The 20,996-nt window shown below is 54.4% G+C and overlaps 1 protein-coding gene across 2 annotated transcripts; it reads left to right on the forward strand.

Annotated features, from left to right (window-relative positions):
* The first annotated feature begins 1,879 nt into the window (after positions 1–1,879).
* Positions 1,880–20,728, forward strand: DENND2D (DENN domain containing 2D). Of its 2 annotated transcripts, none has more exons than XM_026484565.4 (12): positions 1,880–2,156; positions 6,613–6,788; positions 7,676–7,788; positions 8,492–8,561; positions 9,278–9,355; positions 10,415–10,555; positions 11,663–11,811; positions 15,432–15,609; positions 18,716–18,757; positions 19,151–19,235; positions 19,555–19,794; positions 20,225–20,728. In XM_026484565.4, the coding sequence occupies exons 1-12, from the start codon at positions 2,099–2,101 to the stop codon at positions 20,299–20,301; spliced, it is 1,407 nt and encodes a 468-aa protein (XP_026340350.3). In that variant the 5' UTR covers positions 1,880–2,098; the 3' UTR covers positions 20,302–20,728. The 2 variants fall into 2 exon arrangements, with proteins under 2 accessions (XP_026340350.3, XP_026340348.3); XM_026484563.4 differs by lacking the exon at positions 1,880–2,156 and adding an exon at positions 2,727–6,023.
* The last annotated feature ends 268 nt before the right edge of the window (positions 20,729–20,996 follow it).

Below are 20,996 nucleotides of genomic sequence, written 5' to 3' on the forward strand. Positions count from 1 at the left end.
ATATTTTTTTAAAAAATGAATAAAATTAAATCAAACTCATATACATATAGAAAAATACATAGACGTGTACAATGCAAAGAATGATCGCATAGTGAGCACATCTATGTATCTGCCACCAGGTAAAGAATTAGGACATTCCCAGCACCCCAGAAGCCCTACGGTGTTCTTCCAGTCATTACTTCCTCCTTCCTCCATAAATCTACCATCATCCTGGCTTCTCATACCATATATTAGTTCTGCTTGCTTTGAACTTTGTGTAGATGGAAATTTACATTATGTGCTCTTTTGTGTCCAGTTCTTTGGCTCAAAGTCATGTTTGTGTGATGTCATCATGTTGCGGGCGGCAGGGTTTAGTCACCTTTTCCCTGCTGTATAGTACTCCCTTGTAAGAATGTGCACTCCATCCATTTCACTGTTTTGGGACATTCGAGATTATTTCCAGTTCGAGGCTATTTCAGATAGGATTTCCACGAACATTCATGCATATCTTTTTAGTGTGCGTGTGCACATATCGCTTCATCTATGTCTAAAGGAAGGAAGGAGTTTGGTTGGCACCACCGTAAAATAGGTTGGGAAAATTAAGGCACAATCGTACTCAACCAACCGGACAGGTTGCTCGTGAACAACCACTATACTTACACAGAGAAGCACAAGACACCAGGGCAGCCAAGAGAAGATGCTTGGGGAAGAGATGTGTCCTTGCGTGAGGGTGTAACACACAGAGAATAGGGAACAGAAACAGACCGTGTAATTAAGTACAAAATTGCACAGGCCCAGAGTACAGACAACTTTTAGAACCTCCTGGCAAAGACTAGACAGTGTAATACCAGGGCTGCATTCTCTACTCTTGCTCACTCACCCTGTCTGCGACAGAAGAGGTACCTGGAGGCCATTCATGGGAGAGGGAAAGGAGCTGTAGGTCTGAGGGTCATTTCTGTAGATCCCAGACATATTTCTGGCTGTGTCTTCTGCCCTCTGCCTCCCTCACGGAAATCGAGGCTAAAATCTCTGTGAATGGAGACACTTCAGATCCACTCTGCACACCCTCCACCCTTCCTACCCTACAGATGCAGGTCTGGGAGGGAGACGGGAGCCCTGTAGATGGCCCAGAAGCAAGTGGGGCTTATCAGATGCAAATATTCACCCCTGACAACTAAAGCTTGAAGCCTCTGTGTGTTTGGAAGCCAATGAATATAAGAAGCGCGGAGTAGGAGCTGAAAGGCTGTGGGGGGATTTGGGATTAGAGCACCAGGGTGGACAGCTGCGGCTGACATCATCATCATTATCATCGCCATCACACCACCACCTTCTTCATCCTTACAGTTGTATTACAAAAGAGTCTACAAAGAGCTTTCTGTTCCTTAGCTTTCCCATCTCTGCAGGGTGGCAGGGCAGGAATGACCCCCACGTCGAGGATTTGCCCCAGAACACTCTGGAGGGAATGCAGGGTCAGAACTCTAAGCGCTTCTCCTGTCCCTCCCTGGGAGCCCAAAGGGCAGCCGTTGGCTTGCTGGGTCTTAGGGAAGTGAAACCGGGAAAAGAGCGAGGGACACGTGCCCTGTGGGTGCAAGGACACAGAAGGCAAAAAGGTCTAGAAATGGGCAGAGGCTAAAGCGGTTGCGGGGTGGGAAGCGATGAAAGGTGGAAGGGTGTGCTGACTCAGAGCTCTGTGCCCTCTGAGGTAAGTCCGGAGCCACCTGGAAGAGGCACCGATGTCCACAGGGCACTCCCAGCCGGTGCCGCGGAGGTAGGGCGTGACCGCGTCGCACCCGCGCGCTTGGGCACTGCGGACTTCGGCAAGTCAATCTTCCCCGGGCGCCCCACGGAGGGTGGGAGCGCGGTGGCGCCGCCCCCTCCCGGACGCGCGTCGAGCGCCCTCTGTCACCCCACGCCACCCCGCCGGGGGGCCGAGGGCAGAGTCGGCCCGCCCAGGTGCGCCGGGGGTTGGCCCGCAGTCCGGAAGGTGCGCCGCCTCGTCCCGGGCCTGTGCCCTCGGCCTCCCCGCCGCGTGAAAGCGAAAGTGCCGGGCCCGCGAAGGGCGAGCTTCGGAGGCGGGGCCGGTGCGGACCCGGGACGGGCACCGGGCACTCGCCGGGCCATGGACGGGCTCGGCCGCCGCCTCCGAGCCAGCCTGAGACTGAAGCGCGGCCGCGGGGGTCAGTGTGGGGCCGGGGCGCGGGGGCGGCGGGGCGGGGGCCGGGGGAGCGCGGCGCGGGGGGCGGCTCCGGAGCCAGTCCGAGGGCCACTAGGAGCGCAGGCCCGGCGCCAGGTGAGCCGGGGAGGGGGCGCAGGTGCAGGGGACGGGGCCAGGTGGCGGCGGGGTAGGAGGTCAGAGGAGTGGCGAGGTCCTTGGGGGGGCGAGGGGGAGGCGGCCGGCCAAAGGAAGCCGTTGTGGGGCCCCGGGGCCACGTGTCCTTCCAGCCAGGAAGCTTGCGGTGCAACCGCAGTGTGCTTGAGGCGCCCTCCCGGAGCCCCCGCCTCAGCCCCGCCCCGCCCCGCCGCTGGGCTCGGTAGAAATTCGGCTCCCCGACGTGACCACCCCCAACTGAGGGCGGCGGGGCCAGGGAGAGCGTGGGACAGACCTGGGACAGACCTGCTCTGCTGCTGCTTTAGAGTGTGCCAACCAGACAGGGCACGCCTCCCCCAGCTTCCGACACCCTCCACCACCCTCCTCTACCCCCCCCCCCCCCCGCACCGTCCCAGGTGAGGGGACAAGAAGTACAGGGTTGAGGGGATTCAATTAGAAGTCACTGTACGTTCCCTTTCTTCTTAACAGGGACACTGGACTTTTCAAGAAGGCCATTAGGAATTCATTCATGTTTTCATTCATTCAACAAACATTTATTTAGACTTGTCGGTAGCCAGTGCTGTGGCTGGGCAGCAGTAACCCTTAGCTACTTGGCCCGAGATCCCACCTACCAAGGAGAAAGGAGCCAATTGGGAAGTAAATCAGGGCCATTCCCAGCTTTCTAACATTGGCAGTCAAAAAGCTGAGTGAGACCCCTTCCTACTCCAGGACCCCCGAATTGGGGAGATCTGGGAATGAGATCAGTGCCCCTTCTACCATCATTCCCACCCCATCCCCACCCCACCCCCAGTCCTTGCTGTTCTTCCTAAACACAGGCTTCCAGTATCTGGTCATTTCAAGGCAGAGAGGTCAGAGACCAGAGTGGGGGCAGGGCCTGGAACTAATGGTTGGAACGGAGTTCAGCCACTCTGGCGTGACTGGTGTCCTCTTTTCTCTGGAGAGTACTGGTCTGGTCTTCCCTGGGCTCCCTTAACCCTCAGAAATCTGTGTGAATGGAAGAGTTCTGCTTTTTGCAGCCCAGAGGAGACATTCCAGTTGTTTCCACTGACCCCAGCCCCCAAACTGGGCTGATGATTGTGCCTGGAGCAGCTTCCTGGGCATGGAGCAGCTGTGAGATGAGCAACCTGTATTAGCTGTCCTGAGGTCAGCCACCTGTCAGGCCAGGAGAGTTGCCCTCTTCATCTTTCACACCACTCTTTACCTTTCTGGGGAGTTCCCCATCTTCTTTTGCCCTTTTGGCCTCAGGGCAATTGTGTGATAAGAGGGTGTGTGTGTGTGTGTGTGTGTGTACATGCATGTGTAAATCATCCTGGTGGGAAGAAGTAGCAGTGGTGGTGGTCCTGAGTTAGGAGAAGCTGAATAGAAAAGGAAGGGCCAGCTTTCTAAATCAGAGTTCCAGAAAGTCCCCTCACCTATATTCTAGCTGGTTCTGTGACTTTAATCGGGTGCCTGTGGGAGGGGCTTCCAAGTCCTGGCGAAGGAACAGGTGTAACCAGACTCCTGACTTCCCCAAAAAGGGTGGTTCCCTCCTCAACTAAAACACTCAGGATAGTAATTTCATTCCAGGGCCCTGGGGATTAAATGAGATGACCTATTATTAGATGACCTATCCTATTAATAGGATAGAGGGTTTTCTCTTCTGCTTTTCTCTTCTGTTGATAAACCTCTTTGAAAGGAAGAAGAAAGCAATCTTTTTTCTGGATTTCTTGGGCTTCAGCCCAAAAGTCTAGTAACTTCTTTTGTTTGGTTTGGTGAGTTTTGCTGTTCTCCTGGCTCTCCTGATAAAGCAGGAGGAAATGGGCTAAACATGCAACCCAAAGGGTTTAGGGAAAGGAATAATTTCCTGAGGTTCTGGAATGATCAGTGAAAAGATTTGGGTTCTCAAAAGACCTTTGCAAACAGGAAGAACCCCACATTGGTGGGAGGTTTGGTGCGTACTGCATCTGGAAGGCGGGAGCATAGACATGGAGCTCTCATAATTCCTACTCCAAACAGACTCTGTTAACAGTCCCTAAATAGTCCCTGAGTTATTCTGTGCCTCAGTTTCCCCATCTGTATCAGGAAGATACTTGTTCCTCAGACAGGTGGTGAGGATTGTGCAACGTCTGTTCAGGTTGTGAGTAAGGCGTGGTGACAGTTCTGAGTGTTCTGGGTCATTGTCCTCACCATTACAGCATTTGTGACATCCTTATTTACTGAGATTGGGGTTCTCCCCACGAGTCATGCCTGGGGCCCTGAGTACTGGTTCTTACTGGTCCCACAAAAGCCTGATCTGGAGCTCATAAGAACAAGGCAGTCATCTCCCCCTATTCCAGCAATCCACTTTCTGCCAGAAAGCTGCAAATTCTTTGCTGGAGTGGCAGACACGGACACCAAACGCTTTGGCCTCCTGGCTCTTACCCCATGCATTTACTCGTTCAGAAGTTTATGTGAGAATCCCAGGTGATTTATTGCTAGTTTTCCCTTTTCCCCAGCCTCCAGACACAGCCTTGAGACACCACTAGAGCCCAAGGGGCCAGCTGCTCTGCTCTTAGCTTGGGCAGAACTATTGACCTGACCCAACAGGGAAAAAGAGACCGAGCAGGAGTAGGGGTGGGGCAGGGATCACCCCGTTGCTTTCCACTGTCATTGAGTGAGCCTCAGGCTGCTGACGCAACCAGTCCCCTACTGTGGGCCGGGGAGAATGTCCTGAGTCTGTGCTTCCTATCTGGGAAGAGAGATTCTTTGCTGGAGCCCTGGAGCAGGTCCCGTGAGAGCAATCAGTCTTAGGATATGTTGCAGCGGGAGAGACATGTACCCCTGTCGATCATCCTGATGTAGCAGGAGCTCTCCAAGGCTCCAAGATGGATTTGCTCTCTTTTACCTCCAGGAGAGGACGGTTTTAGGTTCAGATCGATTTCTAGGACTCTCTCACTAGAAAAAATTTTCCATGGAGAGAATTAATGGACCGAGTCTATTTATCTTAATCAGGGGAGGCAGTGGCACGCTGACTGTGGGGAAGGTTTGCACCCGTGCGCTTGCTTGCAGTCCTCAAGTTCTGGAAGCTTCAGCGTGCTGCAAGGGGGCTCACAGGGTGGTTTTTTTTTTGTTTGTTTTTTGTTTTTGTTTTTGTTTTTTTGTTTTTTTTTGGCCATAGTGAATCAGGTTGAATGGGAAAGGTCAGGAGTCAAAGTTATGGGGATATAAGATCCATGTGCTGGGGCTGGTGAGGTTGTAATGCCCAGTCAGCGCTGCTGGGCATTCTTCCCTGCCCCGAGGTTGTAAATAAACCCACTGCCCAATCAGCAGCGCAGGATTCAAAGCCCTTAGCCCTGAAGCAGCTGGGCCTTAGAGGTGTTTGCTCATGACCTTCTTTCTTGCCACACGCTGGGGCTCTTGGGAGGAGCTGAGGTCAGAGCTGCGGTGCCAGGATGCTGCCTCTGTCAACGCGGGCGTTCGGCTGCCTTCCTGGGTCCCGTCACATCCTTCTTGCTCAATCATTGGGTGCTCGGGATGGAAGCTGATCTCCCGTGTCTGGAAGGCATTGCGCGGCGTGGCTTCATGGAGTCGGGGTTGCAGGCCGAAGCGGCAGCCCCTGTCTTAGGCTTTCTGTAGCCAGCCCGGGTTGGAGGAAGGGGAAGCGCTCCATGCCCCTGCAGGCCGCAGAAGATGGAAGGACAAGTGGGAGGCAGGATGCTCAGGCTCTTCCGCAACTGCCTGCCTCGACTCCGAGCAGGTCTGAACTGGATTGCCCGCTTCCTGTTTTCTAGGGTGACCCTCTTCGCTGGGGCTGTTTCTTCCTTGTCTTCCATGTAGAGTCTTTATAGCCTGAACTCCACCTGGCCCCCCATGGGGCTCGGCCCGGAGGCTTCCCCTGTTGGATAGCAGAACCAGTCGTGCGGCCACGGGGGTTGGTGTGGCCACAGACACAGGACGCTGGTGGGACCTTTTCTGATTCGGGTCCATGTCCACTCAGGCCTTACTGCTTCGGGTACTGCCCTGGGCACCTTTGGGTGGGCACAGTCTCTGCCTCGGGGGCAGAGGGCCTCCCGAGTGGCTCCCCAGTCCATTTCCTTGGCTTCCAAATCAGCGGTTTCTGTCCTCCTCGTGGCTCCCTGTTGCTTTCAGAAATCTCCCAGGGCAGGCATGAACACTGCCCAGATGGCTCTGACCCTGTGCCAGGCCCTGAGTCACTGGGCAGACTCTGGGGAACTTAGAGGCATGGCAGCCCTGAGGGGTGAAGTTGCCTGGAGCCACACAGACCCCTTGGGGCACAGGCCACTGAGATACCAAGTGGGCCCTGGACCCTGGTGTCTTGGTTTCAGGATCTCTCCAGGACAATCTGAGGGACAGCGGAAAGGAACCAGAAAGGGCCCAGGAGCACTGTCTGCCCGCCTTTGCTGGAGGGCAACACTTCTTTGAATACCTCCTCGTGGTTTCCCTCAAAAAAAAGAGTGCGGGGGCTGACTATGAGCCCACCATCACCTACCAGTTTCCCAAGGTAAGGACGGAAGGAGTGGGCAGGGGAAGACAGGGTTTGGGTGTTTGAGAGGTGGTGGGGGGAGGGGTGCCCTCTCTTCCACTCCACCCTGCCAGGGCTTGAGTCTAGAGCCGCCCTGTGCTCAGTGCTCCTGTTTCCTTCAGGCCCAGCCCGGTTTCCTGTTATCACCCACAGAATCTAGGTCTGGCTTCTTTGCAGGGAACTGACCTGGGCTCCCTAGCTAGGAAACGAGGCTGGTTCTTCTGTCCCTCTTGGGGCCTCCTTGTTCTTCCAAATTGCAGCCTCAGTCACCCTTCTCTCTAGAGAGGCTTGCCTTCTGCCAAACCTCCTTGCAGGCCTCCCCTCCCTGAGGTGGGGGGGGGAAGGAGAGGGTGGGGCAGGCTCGCAGCTGATGGGCAGGCTCAGCCGGTGGCCACAGCCCCAACACCAGGCTCCTTCTTGTCTGCTCCCCTGCTAGGGTAAGGGGTGGGGTTACAGCACCCTTCTCGTTCACCCTGACGGCTCCGCAACTGAGCTGGCCACGTCTCTTCTCTGATGTGGTCTCTCACGTGGCCCTCCCAGGAGGCCAGGCAGCCTCTGGGCCTTTCTGTATCCAGTGAAGCCTTGGCCCCCTTCCTGCCTATGTGGGTCCTTAGGAACCTGATGTCTAACTCAGGCTGGTGTAGATTTGGCCTAGGAGGGGCTGTTTCAGCCTTGGGATGGGTCCAGCCCCAGAACAAAGTCCCTGTGCACAGAGTGACAGTTAGAGGCACACTTTGAGTCCCTGCCAGTAGGAAGGCTTATTCTCAGACTGCTGTAGAGCCTCAAAAGAAGCCTGCCAACGCTCAGGCCCTCTCCGCCTGCCGTGACCTCCACAATTCACTGTTCTCTTTTCCCGTTCCTTCTAGCGGGAGAACCTGCTTCGGGGCCAACAGGAAGAGGAGGAGCGGCTGCTCGGAGCCATCCCCTTGTTCTGCTTCCCAGATGGGAATGAGTGGGCCCCGCTCACTGAGTATCCCAGGTAATTGCTTGGGCCTGGGACAGAGGAATCTGGGACTAGGGGAGACGAGACAGGTGTGAGCTCTGTGGGCCCCGTGGCTCCCTCACTTGCTCTGTATGCCAGTTTCTCACCAGCTTCCCTCCTGACGGGGAGGGACTGGAGTTGACTCACTTATAAACATCTTGCCCGGAGTCCCCCAAGGCCAACGATCTTGGCCAACCAGGTTGACCAGTCAGTCACCTGTGTCCAGAGAAGGGCAAGAATCTCTCACCTGTCCTGGGAATGATGGTTACCACGTGTTGACTGCTTCTGGCAAACGCTGGACTTCGTGGAAGGCCTTTGGCTTCTAAGAGGGCAATGTGGCCAAGTCCCTTTGGCATCAGCACTGGAATTGGCTGCCTGAGTTCGGATTTTGGCTTTACCACTTTTGAGTCAACTGACTTTGGATAAGAACGACCTTCTCAGCCTCAGAGCCTTTGTCCTGAAAGTGGGGATAGTATTTGAATCCACCTCAAAGGGCTGTTTTGAGAATTAAATGAAGTGGCGTGTTTAGAGCTGGATGCTGATAAGCCCTTAATAAATTACTGATGTTATTATTACTCTCATGATTAATCAGCAGCTCCCCTCTGCCCTCCTGACCCCCTCGGCAGCTGTCTGAGGCTGCCCACCTTCCTCTTTTAGTATCCTGTGAGTAAATGCAAACCATGTGTCTGCCCTTCCTCAGGGAGACCTTCTCCTTCGTTCTGACCAACGTGGATGGGAGCAGGAAGATCGGCTACTGCAGGCGTCTCCTGGTCTGTGCTGCTCAGAACTGCCCCCTCCTCTCTGCGGCCCGCTCCGCTCCACGGCTGGGCTTGCTCGAGCTTCAGCTGCAAAAGCCAAGGCTCCCTGGCAGTAGTGGTGGCCGGGAGAGCCCAGCCCAGCACCTGCTGCCATGTTAGTGCCCCCTGCGACCCTGCAGGAACGGGACACAGGCCCCTCCTTGCCCACCCAGGGGACCTTGGCTGGTCGTGCTGCGGTCTCTGCTCTCCCCCAGGCTTTCAACAGCTCGCCCGGTGGGAGGCTCCTACCCCATCCTCCCTCCAGCTTCTGTACCCAGGCCTAGCTGCCTCGGCCCCAGGAGCCTCCCAGAGCATAGACCGGGATTCAATGACTCTTGGGTCTCGAGAGCATTCTCCAAGTGCGTTTACAGTGCTGTTGTCTCTAGCCATTCCTTCATCTCCACAGCCCCCTTGCTCCTGTTCTCTGCAGTCCGCAGATGGAGCTGGTGCCGATGGCGGCAGAGCTTGGCCCCTGCCGGGCCATCTGCTTTTGACTTTGGTGGCTGCTTCGGCCTCCCTGCTGCCCATGCCACAAACAGAACCTCTGTGCAGCCAGGCCTTTCTCCATCCGACCCACCTCTCCCCACGAGTCCCCCGGCCCCAGGCTCCAGCCTTGTGCGCCATCAGCCCCAGCTGGGAGAAGCCCTGGGGAGGCTGCAGCCCTGAAGGGCCTCTCTGTCCCTCCCCAGCCCGCCGGCCGCGGCCCTCGCCTGCCCAAGGTGTACTGCATCATAAGCTGCCTCGGCTGCTTCGGCCTGTTCTCCAAGGTAGGGGTGGAGCAGGATTCCTCAGGGCCTGACCCGTCTGTGCTCCCCAGGGCCCTGAAGGGAGCTCTGCCCTCACAGCCAGGGGCAAACCAAGGCACGCTTGGGGAAACTGAGGCAGAGAGGCGCTTGGGCTTGACTTGAGTTTGGAGAAAAGTGGGCATTGAACCCAGGGGACGGTCTCCCCTCCGGAGAGCCCAGGCTCCCCCTCTGGTCAGGTGAGAAAGCAGGGAGAGCCCCAGGTTAGGAGGCGGGATTTTCCCGTTCCTCATCTGGCAAACTCCTGCAATGATCCTTCACCTCCCTGACTCATGGTCTGGCACGAGGAGGCTCGAATGAAGTGACGCGGGAGACCCGGAACACTGAACAAATACGAGGACAATTACTATACAGAGTCTAGTATACTATTCCGAGACTCCCTCTGACTCCTCTGAGGGTTGAGATCTCTAGGGCTTCTCCTGCTGGAGTAACTGGAGTGCCAGTACCCCTGAGTCAGCCCTCAGAATGGACGGGGCGTGTCTTGGGGTCGCGAAATAGCTTCCATGTGCCAGTCCCGAGCAGGCCCTTGGGAGGATGAGGGCGGGACACTGTCAGCCTTTGGCCTTTGCTTGGAGGAGTGTTCCTCCGCACAGGGCTCTGAGGGATGGAGTCTGGCCCTGGCCCTGGGGAGCCTCCAGTGGAAGTCGGGGGCAGCTTGTCCCCCAAGAGGCCCAGGCTTTGAGGCTCCCATCGCATCCAGCATGACTGGAACATGGTACCATCGTGGATGATGGTTTACTCTGGGATGACTCCTGGGGGGAAGACAGTTTATGTCGGGCGCTAGGAGGAATGGGGACTGGTAAAGACGGTAAGAGGAGGAAGGCGGCAGGTCGCGCACGGGAGATAAACCGCAGACCGGGCTCTGCCAGAGAGGAGAGCGAAGCAGCTGGCAGAGGGGCCTGGAAGGTCCTCAAGGACGGGCTGGACCAGGGCCGGGGTGGGGTTGGTGGGATAGTGGGGGATATGGGGGGCCTCCCGGCGGCTCCCTTTGAGCCTTGCCTCCCATGAGCCCTTGCCTTGCAGATCCTGGACGAGGTGGAAAAGAGGCACCAGATCTCCCTGGCGGTCATCTACCCCTTCATGCAGGGCCTCCGAGAGGCGGCCTTCCCCGCGCCTGGCAAGACCGTCACCCTCAAGAGCTTCATCCCCGACTCGGGCACGGAGGTGGGTTACTGAGGGCGTGAGCCCCTCCCTAGCTGGTGAGGGCAGGCTTGGGGGGCGCCGCTCTCTCTCGGTCCTGCCATCCACTGGGTCAGCACGAACAGACTGAGCCAGGCAGGGCCGGGGGCCAACTGCAATTACCAACAGAGCTGAAAATCAAGCCCACAGTTTCTGATCCTCGCAACCTGACATTCACAGGCACCTCATGACTGCTCAAGCCACCAAGACTTGTATTTATAATAAATGAAGCACGTAAGCTGACGTTCCTGGGGCTAGAATGGACAATGCCCGCAGCCCCCAAACTGCCGCTTTCCCCCATTCTCCTCTTCCCATGTACGTCCAGTCTCTTTACCGCATGGCCTCCACCTGTCTACTTCTTATCATCCGTCCCTGCGTCCCCACCCACGCCTCGCGGGGATGCTGCAGTGGCAGGCACTAAGCAGACAAGGCAGCAAGCAGGACATCATTTTAAGAATCCCAGTCCTGACCCCGGGGACCGTGGAAGATCGGTGTCTCTCTCCGAACCTTGGCTTCCCCACATAAACATAAGGGGAGGGGCTAGACTTTTCCCCTTTCTCCAAAATGCTTGCCACGCGCCAAGCTATACTGTTTCTGGATGTGAAGTGCTGAGTGCAATGAATGCGATTCCTGACCTCCTGGAGCTTAAAGTCTAGCAGAGGAGACAGACGTTAACTAAGTAAACGCACGAAGAAAATCTATAATTGAAAAAGGCGCGACAGGGATGCAAGGGAAGAAATGCTGCCTGAGGACATGATGGGAAACACACATCGAATTGGGGGGGCTCTGAGACAGAGGGAGGGGGAGACAAGAAGAGTGACCCAGGGGAGACCTGACCTGTGAAGGCCCTCGGGCAGGAGAAATGCACTGGAGGGGCGGGTGCGGCCTGTGGGCCAGGCTGGGGACAGATCAGCATGGCCCTGAGCGCGAGGGAAAGGGAGGAAATCGTGGATGGGCTTCCAGCACGGGAGGGGCGGAATCAGACGGACGTGGGTAGGGAGACCGGAGTGGAGGCCGGTGGAGGCCCAGCATCCGGGGCCCTGCGCTGTTTCAGTGCGGTGAGGCCTCCTCTTCTCTCCCAATCCCCTGCAGTTCATCTCTCTGACGCGGCCCCTGGACTCCCACCTGGAGCACGTGGATTTCAGTTCTCTGCTGCGCTGTCTCCGCTTTGAGCAGATCCTGCAGATCTTTGCCTCTGCGGTGCTGGAGAGAAGAATCATCTTTCTGGCAGAAGGTCTCAGGTGGGTCCAGCCGCTGAGCAGCTCTCCTGGGCTGAATGGCACCCCCCAGCTCAGGGGACAGGGCCGGAGGGCTCTCTCAGGCTGTGGGACCCCGTGCTCACCCTCCTGCCTCCGGGTCTGATTTTGTGTGAAGCCTAGTAGAGAAACAGCTGTTGCAATGCCCCTGCTTCTGCCTCCCAACTTGACTGCTTTTCAAGCCTGAAGAAAGTTCCAGATTCAGCTCTGAGCAGGGCCTGAAGTGTTTCTGGGCCAGCTCAGGCGGAGACCAGTCAGGGTGGGTGCAGATGTAATTCTACTCGTGATGGCTTAGGGAGGGAGGGAGGGAGGGCACAGGACAGGGTGAGAAGACCTATATATTGGTATGGAGGTCAAGCCCGTCATCCTCAAGGGCAAACACATCTCAGGTATCCATTTACTCACTCATTCAACAAACATTATATTGTGTGTCAACTGTCTGCCAGATGCCGAACGTCAGGAAGATACAGACAAACAAGACATGGTCTTTGCCCTTAGGGAGTGTAGAATTTTCTAGTGGTTGGAAGCAGAGGTGTTGAACTCAGCAGGACAAGGTTCAAATCCAATATATTCTCCTCCTTCAGCTGTATGCTTCCCCTTAGGTCAGTTTCTTAACTTTTTTTTTTTATTACATTATGTTAGTCACCATACAGTACATCCCTGGTTTTTGACGTAAGGTTCGATGATTCATTAGTTGCGTATAACACCCAGTGCACCACGCAATACGTCACGATCTCCTTGTCTGTAAAATCAAGACAACGATTGTACCTACCTCACCAGGTTGTGTCGAGGGTTAAATGAAACCGTGTACAGCAGGTTCCGACCACCCTGCCAGGCACACACATATTGGTAAGAGCTAGCTGGGATTTTGGGGGGGGGGGGCGGGGTCTTATAATTTACTTATTTTATTTATTTTTATTTTTTAATTGTTCCTTTTTATGACGTATAGTTGACACACAGTGTTATATTAGTTTCAGGTGTGTAGCGTGTTGATTCAACAATTCTGCACATGAGGCAGTGCTTCTCAAGACAGGTGTCGTCAACACCTGTCACCATGCAACATTATTACAACGTGATTGACCATATTCCCTATGCCGTACTTTTCATCCCCACGACTCATCTATTTCATAACTAGAAGTCTGTACCACTCTTAACCCCCTTCACTTATTTCGCCCATCCTTCCTCACACCTGCGCTCTGGCAACGACCAGTTCGTTCCCCGTAGGTATGAGTCGGTTTCTGCTTCTGTTTGTTTGGTTTTGTTTTGTTTTGAGGATTCCACATAGAAGTGAAATCATACGCTATTTGTCTTTGTCTGACTTATTTCACTTAGCCTAATGTCCTCTAGGACAGCCAGGCTGGTAAGAGTGGCAAGATTTCATTATTTCACGTGGCTGAGTGACAGGCCCCTGCATATACATGTTTTTATGCTTTCATCAGTTGATGGACACTTAGGATGTTTTCCTGTCTTGGCTGCTATAAAGTGCTGCAGTGAACCTGAGGTACATACAGCTTTTCAGATTAGTGTTTGCACGTTCTTTGGGTAAACACCCAGCAGAATTTCTGGGCTGGATGGTAGTTCCACTTGTAATGTTTTGAGACACCTTTGCCCTGTTTTCCACAGGGGCTGCACCAGTTTGCATTCCCACCATCAGTGCGTGAGGGATCCTTTTGTGCCACGTCCTCACCAACACTTGTCATTTCTTGTCTTTTTGGTACTAGCCATTCTGACGGGCGTGAGGTGGTACCTCCTGGTGGTTTTCATTTGCATTTCCCTGACGATGAGTGGTGTTGAGCATCTTTGCGTGTGTCTGTTAGGCCATCTGTGTGTCTTCTATTCAGGTCCTCTGCCCATTTTCTGATAGCATGATGATATTTGGCGCTGAGTTGTAGGAGTTCATATATTGTAGATGTAAACCCTTTATCAGATATACCATCTACACATCTTCTCCCATTCGGTCGGTGGCCTTTCCATTTTATGGAGGGTTTCCTTTGCTCTGCAAAAGCTAGCTGTTATCCTTAATAGTAAGTTCACAGTTGAATATACCTCTGGGCATAGTCGAAGAAGGGTACGGTCATGTCTTGGCCTCTGCCTCTCAGGGGCCTCAAGTCTGAGAAAAACATGGGGAGACATGTGACAGAATGGAGGAGAAAAATATCATGAAAGAGTGGGAGGCTGACCGTCTATTGGTGTCTGGCAAGGGAGAAAGCCAATGAGACTGGGCTGACAACCCTGGTTCTGTCTTTTAGGGAAGAAGAAGAAAAGGACCTTAGGGACTCAAATGTGAGGCCAGAGGGTCAGGTGGATATCATGGGTTTTGGAGGAGAGGAAGTTTGGGCAGGGAGGAAGGCCTGTGGGTTGAACCTTCTACAAAATCAGTGATAACCAAAAAGGCCCTCGTTGTGAGCCAAATCCTTAAGGGAAGTGGTGTAATCTTTTGCTCTGGAAAGAGTGCTTCCACTTTCAACCCTGTAGAAAAATGAGAAGGTTCTGTTGTGGCTGGAGCTGGGGTTCCTACCTTCCCCCCAAGATCAGTGTTCAGGAAGTAAAGGTGATTCCAGGTGCCAGCTGACCTGGATACAGGCCCAGGCTGGCAGGAGCTGCCTCTCAGGTGCTCACTTTCTCCACGGAGATCCCACCACTCCCCACTTCCTTCCCACACTGAGTTTGTCAGGTCCCCGAAGCCCAGGCAGGGAGGGGACTTCCAGTCAGCCTCAGCTGGACCCTCAGAGACCCAATCTTTCTAAGTCAGGAAGCACGAGCTCCATACCAAGAACTGAAACAGGGTTTCTGCCTCCGTGTTTTTATTGGCCTTGGTTTGAGGGTTGTTTGGGGAAAGGAAGAGCCATGAGAGGCGAGCACAGGGAGCGGGGCTGGGTGTGTGTGTGTGTTGGAGGGTGGGGTGAGGAGTCGGCCTGAGCTGTGAGCGAGGCAGTAATCATACAGGGAATGCTTCACTGGAAGGGTGGAGGGGCCACCTCTCTGGGACTTTCCGGCTAGCAATCGCCGGGCAAAGGTTCCTGGAATCCAGGAATTTCCCAAGCTAGCTCAGGCACCAACCTGTTAACTTTAAATAACCTCGAGGGGTCAGAGGGAGCTGTGAGAGGTAAAGACGGGGTGGGTGAGGGTGGATAGCCACACGGAGGAAATAGGGCTCGGCCTCTCTGCTGTGCTCCACTGTTTACATGTTTGTCTCCTTAACTACGCTGAAGTCTGTTAAGCAGGGTCAGTGCCTTGACTTCCTGGTACCCACATCCTTAGCGCAGGGGCGAGCCTATAGGAGGGCTCACCCAGTGACTTGCTGGAGTGAAGGCATTTCCTCTTCCCTCCTCTTTGGGGCCACTAGTGTTTTTGTGCGGGGGTGAGAGAGAGGACTAACTGGGAAAAGAAGGGTCAGAGAGAGGCCCTGTCCTCTAGGAGAGGAGCCCCAGCCTCCTCTGGTTTCCGTCCCTCCCCTCCCAGCTACCCTTTGTCACAAGCTCTGCGACCAGCACAGCTCCCAGACTTGCTTCTACGGTGGGCAGGGGAGGGGCCGCGGGGGCTGCGTGGGGGGTGGAGGCGCAGGGAGGCCTCTCTGACTCGTGCTGTCTGTGCCCTGTCCCCAGCACCCTGTCTCAGTGCATCCATGCTGCTGCCGCACTGCTCTACCCCTTCAGCTGGGCACACACCTACATCCCTGTTGTCCCCGAGAGCCTTCTGGACACTGTCTGCTGCCCCACTCCCTTCATGGTCGGAGTCCAAACGCGCTTTCAGCAGCAGGTCATGGATAGCCCCATGGAAGAGGTACGGTGCCGGCGCCGCAAGAAGGGGGTGTGACTCGGAGCCCGGCACAGCCGGAGTCAGACCTAGGCTCTGGGGCTAACAGCTGTGTCACCTGGAGCAAGTTGCTTCACCTCTTTAAGCCTGAGCTTCTGATCTGTAAAATGGGGATAGCGGTGTCCGAGTGCTAGGGATTGGAGGGGAAATAACCTGCAAAAAGCTCATAGCTTGGTGCTTCACATAATTGATGCTCAGTAAGGGGCTGCTTCCTCCTCCTGAACGATTTCTTTTTGAACGTAAGGGGCAGCTTTTGCAGGGGTCATCCAGCTGTCCTAGGTCAGCTCTGGGCTGTCCCCTCTCTCGTCGGAATGGACAAGCACAGCTGGTCTGTACAACACACAGCCCACTAGAATTCATTCGCATTCCTTGCAAGTGAGCTAACATAGCCCCTCCCCCCCCCCGCAAACTATGAGTTTTGAAAAATGTGGATTTTTGTAGCAAGAGTTATTTCTTTTTTTAATTTTAATTTATTTTAGGGGGGATGTGTGCATACAAGTGGTGGGGTGGGGTGGGTGCACAGAGGGAGAGGGGGAGAATCTTAAGCTGAGCTCAGAGCCAGAATGTGGGGCTTGATCTCACAACCTTGAGATCATGACCTGAGCTGAAATCAAGAGTCAGATGTTTAACTGACTGAGCCACCCAGGCGCCCCAGGTTATCTTTCTTTCTTTCTTTTTTTTAAAGATTTTATTTATTTATTTGACAGAGAGAGAGACAGCGAGAGAGGGAACACAAGCAGGGGGAGTGGGAGAGGAAGAAGCAGGCTCCCAGTGGAGGAGCCTGATGTGGGGCTCGATCCCAGAACACTCGATCCCAGGGATCACGCCCTGAGCCAAAGGCAGACGCTTAACGACTGAGCCACCCAGGCGCCACCCCAGGTTATCTTTCTGATGACCTCAGAGCTCACTGGGCTAATGAGGATATAGGTCCCTATCCCCCTTGATTCTGCCATCTTGTTTCTTAGCAATGCCCCAGCCACACCGGAGGGCGCAGTGGTGAACATGGGCACTGGTGGCGTAAAGCTATCCCCAGTGTGGGAAAGACAACTCAAAGCATGCGCTCTGCTGTGAGTTGTCGGTAGCCACTTTCCGAAGATCACGTTACTATAATCTCCAGCTACAAGAGTTACTTAAGTATGCCTGCGTGGGCTAACCATTGGCGCCCCTGTGCAAAGGGCTGACCAAGGGAAGAGGTGGGGTCTCGTGGTAAGCGCTAAAGAGGCAGGAACCAGCCCTGGCGGGAGGACTTTTTCCATTTGCATAAAAAATAACAGAGGCCCCACAGGCAATGATGGAACCTAGCACCACAGAGAGACCCAAAGCCCTTCTTATACAAAGTGTTGCTAGGAAGTAAAGAAGCAGGCTGTTTCCCTTCCTCGTTTCCTTGGCCTTCCCAGCCCTCCTCAGAAGTGCTGAGTAGACGGGCCCTTTGAAGGAGCCTTTGCCATGTGACTAACTGGGTCAGAGTATCAGCCCCATGTTTGGCAATGACTTAAAATGTCCCAACCCTAGGAGTTATGAAACTTGCTGACGCTGCAGTTCCAGCTCCTCCCCTGACAGCCGGGCAGGAAGACACCCCAAGGCCAGCCAGACTGCAGCCCCTGCTATCCAAGAGCCTTGGCCCATTTTAGTCCTCAGCAGCTGCTCTGTGAAATGGACAGGGGATGAGGAAGGGGGAGGGCCAGGGGCCACTGTGGCTATAGGGGGGATTCTCTGCCCACAGAAGCTCTGGAAGGCATTACTCGACAGCAGTCATGTAGCAAATATTAGAAAGATTTTGGGGAATTTCTTCATGCACATTCTTAGCTCCCTGAAATGAACAGCCTTCCTTGAATAAAGGCCTCTGAGCCTGTGTATTCAAGTGGTCTCAGGCCTGGACTAGTTCAGCTCTTCTCACCGATGACGAATAATTACACCGCCGGCTCTGTCTTTTGGCACACTTTCCGGTCCCTCTTTCCCTTTATTTGGAAGAAGGGAGCATAGAAGGATCATTCACCAAACATACAAGACCAAGAGTCTAAACTGAAAAGATGGGCCCAGCAGGCATTTAAATGACCAACCCAGGCTTCGAGGGATCCTGGTAAACTGCGGAGCAGAGGCCCCGTCTAAAGGAGGCAGGTGCACTCTGTTCCATCCGGACATGGTCCTTTGGAAACGTGGAGCAACCAGTGTTAGGGCTGCTGACTTGTCAGAAGCCCCCAAAGCAAATTTTATGTGAAAATTTCCAATTTAAGTATTGGAAACCAACTCGATTATTTAAAAATAGTCTGAGTCTCAAAGAAACAGATCGACAGGTTGGAATCTAACCAGCAGGATGCCAATTTGTAATGTCAGGTCTAGACGGAGGGCCCCTCCGGCAGTGATGCACTGTGCTCCCCTTCCCCGCAGCCTGCAGACATGTGGTCTCCTCACTGCCTTTCCTTCCCTGTTCCTGTTGCCCTGGGCTCATTTCCTTCTCTTCCTGTTTCCTGCGGGAAAGCCCAAAGATCCCAGGGGGTTTTCAAAGTAGGACTCCCGGGCAATCGTACATAAAGTTGTTGCAAGCATTAAAAGACCAAAAGGTGTCCATTGCTGGCCTCAATGTGACCAGGGGGCAGGGAGCTGAAGGCGTGGGGAGGAGAGCGACGCAGTACCTAGGACAGCTCAATCTAGGCTTGGAAACCGGTTCTCCTGTTTGTAGGACCTCAGGCGACTTCTTCGCTTCCACACCTGCAAAATGGGGATAGTGCCTCCCTCTACAGGACTGTGGGGAGGACTGAACAGGAGAAAATGTGCAAAGCCTGATCGTGTGCACCATGTGCTAAATGTTCCATATATAGAAGCCATTCCTATGATCAGTGCTTCATTAAGAGAGTGACTGGCTCTGGTTGCCCCAGTTGTCTTCCCTCCTACCTCAGAGCTCCCCCTGCCCTTCCTACACCCTCCTGCCTTTTCCCAGGAAGGGAGAATTGCCCATGCTGATCTTGTTGCCACTTGGGCTGACAGGTGCAGCCATGGGCAGAAATGCAGGTGCTAAGTGCTCCTGAGGCTCTGATGGGAAGAGAGAAAGCCGTTCGTTCTGTGTTTATTTCAGGTCCTGTTGGTGAATCTTTGTGAAGGAACCTTCTTAATGTCGGTAAGTGTCTGGGCTCTGACCCCCTGCAGGCCCATCACCAACTCCACCACTCTTGTGCCTCCCATGCTCCACCTACTTGCACAAGCGTGAGAACCCATGCTAATAAGGGCTCTCGCAAGGAGCCCGCGGCAAAGACGCAGACGGCTTCACTACGAGGCGGTCGGTTTTGGTGCCTCTGGAGCAGGGATGTAAGCCCCGTGCCACAGGGATACAGGGGAGACTTGCTAATGTTTACCGTCAGATGGAAGGCCAAGATGCAGCTTCTGTTGCTTCTCTCCTACGTGGCCAACTTGGGGTGGAGTCGGGGTGTAGAACTGATGCCCTCCTCAGGCTTTCTGCCAACACTGCACACCTCCTCCCAGACTGCTTGACTTCCGAGCTCTCCTCTCCTAGGTTGGTGATGAAAAAGATATCCTTCCACCCAAGCTTCAGGATGACATCTTAGACTCCCTTGGTCGGGGGACCAATGAGCCACAGAGTAAGTCCTGGGCCCCCCTTATTTTGGGTTTTTCCACAGAACCCGAGGAAAGGATTCCCAGCCATCCCAGCGAGAACTAAAATGGACTCACTCAGCAGTCCTAGGCTAGTCACAGGGGCCTAGATTCTAGGGCAAGTCTGAGTGTGAGATTTTATTCTTCCTAAGCCCTGGTGGAGAACCTGTACCCAGTCTCCCATTTTAATCCGTAATTATGAGCCCGATCCTAGTCACTTCCCCAGGAGCGTTCGGCCTGCCTCGGAAGCCACCTGGAGGCAGGAGCGGTGGTTCTTCTGAGACGGCCTCCGTGTGTCTCCTGCAGCTTCAGAACAGCTCAACGAGCATGTTTCGGGCCCGTTCGTGCAGTTCTTTGTCAAGACTGTGGGCCACTATGCTTCCTATATCAAGCGGGAGGCAAACGGGCAAGGCCACTTCCAAGAACGGGCCTTCTGTAAGGCTCTGACCTCCAAGGCCAACCGCCAATTTGTGAAGAAGTTTGTGAAGACACAGCTCTTCTCCCTTTTCATCCAGGAAGCAGAGAAGAGCAGGAACCCTCCTGCAGGTAAACGGTGACAGCCCCTTATCATTCCAAGCCCAGGGAGGGTCACTGCCTCCAAGGCAGGTGTGGCCCTAGGATTAAGAGCTTTGGCTCTGGAGTCCCACAAAATAGATGCAGTCTTGTTGGTGGGATTGGACCAAAATAACCGGAAGCCTCAGGAAAGGCCTCTGAGATGCCATTTTGTACAAATTGCTCTGTTTTAATCTGGAGCTAATGTTTATTAATTATTCTATTTGTGGGCCCAGTTTTGGGCCAAACTGAATAGCTGGCTCTCGAGAGGCCTGTGAGGACCTGGGAACCCTGACGGAAATGTGGGTGTGGCAGGGGAGCACAGGGAGCAGACGGAGAGGCTATTTCTGATCCTCACTCCTACACTCATCATCGTCCGCCTGCCCAGATGACATGACCCTAACACCTGTATCTGAACCCACAGGCTACTTCCAACAGAAGATACTTGAATATGAGGACCAGAAGAAACAGAAGAAATCAAGAGAAAAGACTGTGAAATAAGGGCTGTGGTCAACAGGACTAGATTCACAGGGCAGTTTTGGACTTTGGTCCCTGCCAGCATGGTGGGATCGGCAAAGCGTGCCGCCGCCTCCAGAATCCACAGCCTTCTTCCGAGTCCTGGTAACCAGGTCTTGCTTCAACCTGGCGTCTTGAGTGTGGGATCCGTGGAATCAGCCTTCTCTGGACTGTGGAAGGCTCTGACTTCGGTGCCCCTAGAGCGGGGCTCCAGGCGGCACGGGGACACAGAGCAGCAGGCCGCAGGAGCACAGGTGTCATGGGGACTCAGAAGGTGCTGGGGCCACCCTCTTCCAGGAACCACTGTCACAAAACCCTCACCACAGAAGGCAGTTGTGGCCCAAAGGCTCAGTCTCTCCACATAAGAAAGAATCTGTGGACATGTGAAGCTAGGAATAAAGATGAAAATCTCCTTGTTGTTTTTGTGTTATCTTTAGCTTCCGCTCCAGGGTGGCGCTGTGGGGGGAGAACCAGGAGCACAAGGCAACAGATGGGAGAGTAAACTGGACTGAGAGTGGGGGACCTGGGCACAGTGGCCCAGAACTCTGGGGCTGTGTTTGGAGCGGGAGAACTATGAGGTCAGCAGCTCTGCTTCTAACAGGAAGGTGGGGGACACTGGGAGAAGCAGCAACAGCACTGGGACGGGGCAATGGTTCTTGGTTCTAGCCAGGTGTGCCTTC

The sequence above is a fragment of the Ursus arctos genome, unplaced genomic scaffold (genome assembly GCF_023065955.2).
Source record: "Ursus arctos isolate Adak ecotype North America unplaced genomic scaffold, UrsArc2.0 scaffold_12, whole genome shotgun sequence".
NCBI classification, from domain to species: Eukaryota; Metazoa; Chordata; class Mammalia; order Carnivora; family Ursidae; genus Ursus; species Ursus arctos.